Source organism: Serinus canaria, unplaced genomic scaffold (genome assembly GCF_022539315.1).
Source record: "Serinus canaria isolate serCan28SL12 unplaced genomic scaffold, serCan2020 HiC_scaffold_106, whole genome shotgun sequence".
NCBI classification, from domain to species: Eukaryota; Metazoa; Chordata; class Aves; order Passeriformes; family Fringillidae; genus Serinus; species Serinus canaria.
Window position 1 is genome coordinate 10308 of NW_026108220.1, and position 2876 is coordinate 13183.

At 51.6% G+C, this 2876-nt stretch overlaps 1 protein-coding gene across 1 annotated transcript; it reads right to left on the reverse strand.

The window, feature by feature from the left end:
• Positions 1 to 1620: 1620 nt before the first annotated feature.
• On the reverse strand, positions 1621 to 2198 carry LOC103824812 (zinc finger protein 397-like; the record flags this gene model as incomplete). The annotated part of the gene is made up of 1 exon (XM_050987669.1): positions 1621 to 2198. A coding segment is annotated over exon 1 (578 nt), but the record flags the coding sequence as incomplete, so codon positions are not given.
• Positions 2199 to 2876: the final 678 nt, after the last annotated feature.

The following is a 2876-nucleotide window of genomic DNA, read 5'->3' on the forward strand; positions in this document are numbered from 1 at the left end:
TGTCTGTTCTGTTTATGCTAAATAATAAGTTTTGCACCTTTAAGACATTCCAGAAAGTGAAGGGGGGAGAGAAGAAGCAGTATTTTGTTTTCAGACACTGCACTCATTCCTCCGCGTTCCTGCTCCTGCACTGTGTTGTCTGGATGGACAGACAGTGGGACAGAGCTCTCCTTTGTTTTAGTTTTACCTCACTGAGGCAACAAAGCTCTCTGGACTGTGGGTTTTTTTCCCTTTTCTTTGGACCTGTTTAAACCTCCTCTGGACTGAACACCCAGAAGAGCAGCGGCAGCTCCACCTGTGGCCCACCGGGCCGGGCCTGGGCCGTGGCATTTCCACTGCTGGAGGGACTGATAAGAGACTGAGCCAAGCTGTAACCTGGGGAGGGGACTTTTCTGAGTTTGTCATCTCTTTTCGAGCAGCAAGAGGTTTTATTGTTAAATATTGTTTATGTTATTATTTAATATTGTTTAGGTTTTATTGTTTAATAAATTGGTTTTTTTCCAATTATCTTCCTAACCAGTTTCGGGAAGGGGCCAGTTGAATCTGCTTTCCTAGAGGAGCCACTTTGGGACTTCTCTCCCAAATTTGCCCTAAACCACGACAACAGGACACCCCTACAATGCCATCCTGACCTGGCAGTGCTGTCCAAACACTGCTGGGGCTCAGAGAGCCCTGGAGCTGGGACCCTTCCCTGGGGAGCCTGGGCAGGGCCCCAGCAGCCTCTGGGGGAAAACCTTTCCCTGAGATCCAACCTAAGTCTGTCCCGACTCAGCTGCAGCCGTTCCCTCCACTCCTGTTTTTGGACACCAGAGGGAAGAGGTTCCCACAGCCCCAGCCAGGGACCCGCTCCCAAGGATGTTGCCATGGCAACCAGGGTTGGGACCAGCTGGGATGCTCGGTTTACATGGGCCAGGGTTCAGGAATGGGATTCCCCAATTTCCTGCTCCCACTAAAACCGCGCTGCCCTCGCTGCCTTCCCACCTTCTATGGAAAGCACAAAGGCAAAGATCCCAGGCTGGAATAAGAACAATTTACTGGGAACAGAAACAAGATAAGGAATGAACGGGAACAGAAACAATATTGATAACAGAAGGAATAAGAAAAACTATTTACAGGGAAAACTACAACATCACCACTAACTGGCTCTTCCTGGCCATGGATTTCCTCCTCAGAAGGACACCCTTCTCCTCAGGGAGAGAGACAATCGCTTTCCTGCCCCCGGCAATGACCTGAGGTGAGGGTGCATGTAATGACATGGCCATGGCCAGGCCCTCATGTTCTTCAATCCCACACCATGCCATTGGCATGGGCAGGAGAAGGTACAGGTGTCTTCCCAGCATGGATCACAGGGAAAATGGATGACCAGGGCTCTGCCCAACGTGGGACCTCCGATGGGAGATTAAGCTGGAATTGGGCATGAAGCTCCTCCTGCATTTGGGGGACTGGCAGGACTTACCTTACTGGTGCCTCCGTTGGTGTTTGGTCAAGTCAGAGCTCTGGGTGAAGCTCTTCTCACACTGGGGACACTCGTAGGGCCTTTCCCCGCTGTGGATGTGCTGGTGCCTGATGAGGGTGAAGTTGTGCTTGAAGCCCTTCCCACACTCAGGGCAGCGGAAGGGCCTCTCCTCTGTGTGAATGCGCTGGTGGATGATGAGGTGGGAGTTTTGCTTGAAGCCCTTCCCGCAGATGGGGCAGAGGAAGGGCCTCTCCTCTGAGTGAATCCGCTGGTGCCTGAGGAGATCTGAGCTGGTCTGAAACCTCTTCTCACACTCGGGACACTCGTAGGGCCTCTCCCCAGTGTGGATGCGTTGGTGGGTCACAAGCGTGGATCTGCAGCTGAAGCCCTTCCCACACTCCCCACACTCATAGGGCCATTCCCCAGTGTGGATCATCTGGTGGCGGATCAGGTCAGAGCTGTGCCTGAAGCTCTTCCCACACTCCAAGCACTTGTGGGGCTTCTCCCCACCGTGAAGCTGCTCACGGACTGCCAGCTCTGAGCTCTGGCTGAAGCTCTTCCCACCTTCCTGGCTCAGGGCGGGTCTTTCCTCCTCAGAGCACCCTGGGCTCAGTTTGGAGCTCCTCCTCCTGCTGGATCTCTTTGGCTTTTCTTCCCTTTTGGATTCCTGTGCCCTGGAGTCACTCAAAACCTCCTCTTCCATGATGTTCTGCCACGGGGATTTGTCCTCCCTGGTCTCCATCCTCAGCTCCTCCTTGTCTGGGGGAGGAAGGATGAGGAGAGGATGGGATTTGAGTCCATGCCACAGGCAAGGGGAAGAATATCCCTCCGGTGCATGCCCGTCAGGACAGCGTTGGGAGCGGAGTTGTCCTGCAGCCGGGGGCCATGCTGGGCTGGGAGATGGAGCAGGAGAGAGGGAAAAGGGGCATTGACTTCCTCCTCACCTGCCTGGCTGTCCCAGGACATCTTCCTCTTCCTCACAGCCACCTCCTCCAACAGGCGAAGGTTTGGGAATTTCTGTTTTGGGAGGAAAACAAGGGATGAGTGTCACCAACATGGTTTATGAAAAATCCTTTCCTTAGGCTTTTTCCCTCCTGAGAAGCTGAGAGGCCTCAGGAAGAAACTGTAAACAATTCTTATCTGGTGCTGTGGAATGCTACAGGTAGATCTGTGATTGGTCTCATCTGGTTGTTTCTAATTAATAGCCAATCACAGTCCAGACTGTCTCGGTCAGAGACAAACCTTTGTTATTCATTCTTTTTCTGTTCTTAGAAGCCTTCTGATGAAATCTTTTCTTCTATTCTTTTAGTATAGTTTTTAATATAATTTATATCATAAAATAATAAACCAAGCCTTCAGAACATGGAGTCAACTTTCTCATCTCTTCCCTAATCCTGACACCCCTATGAACATTGTCACA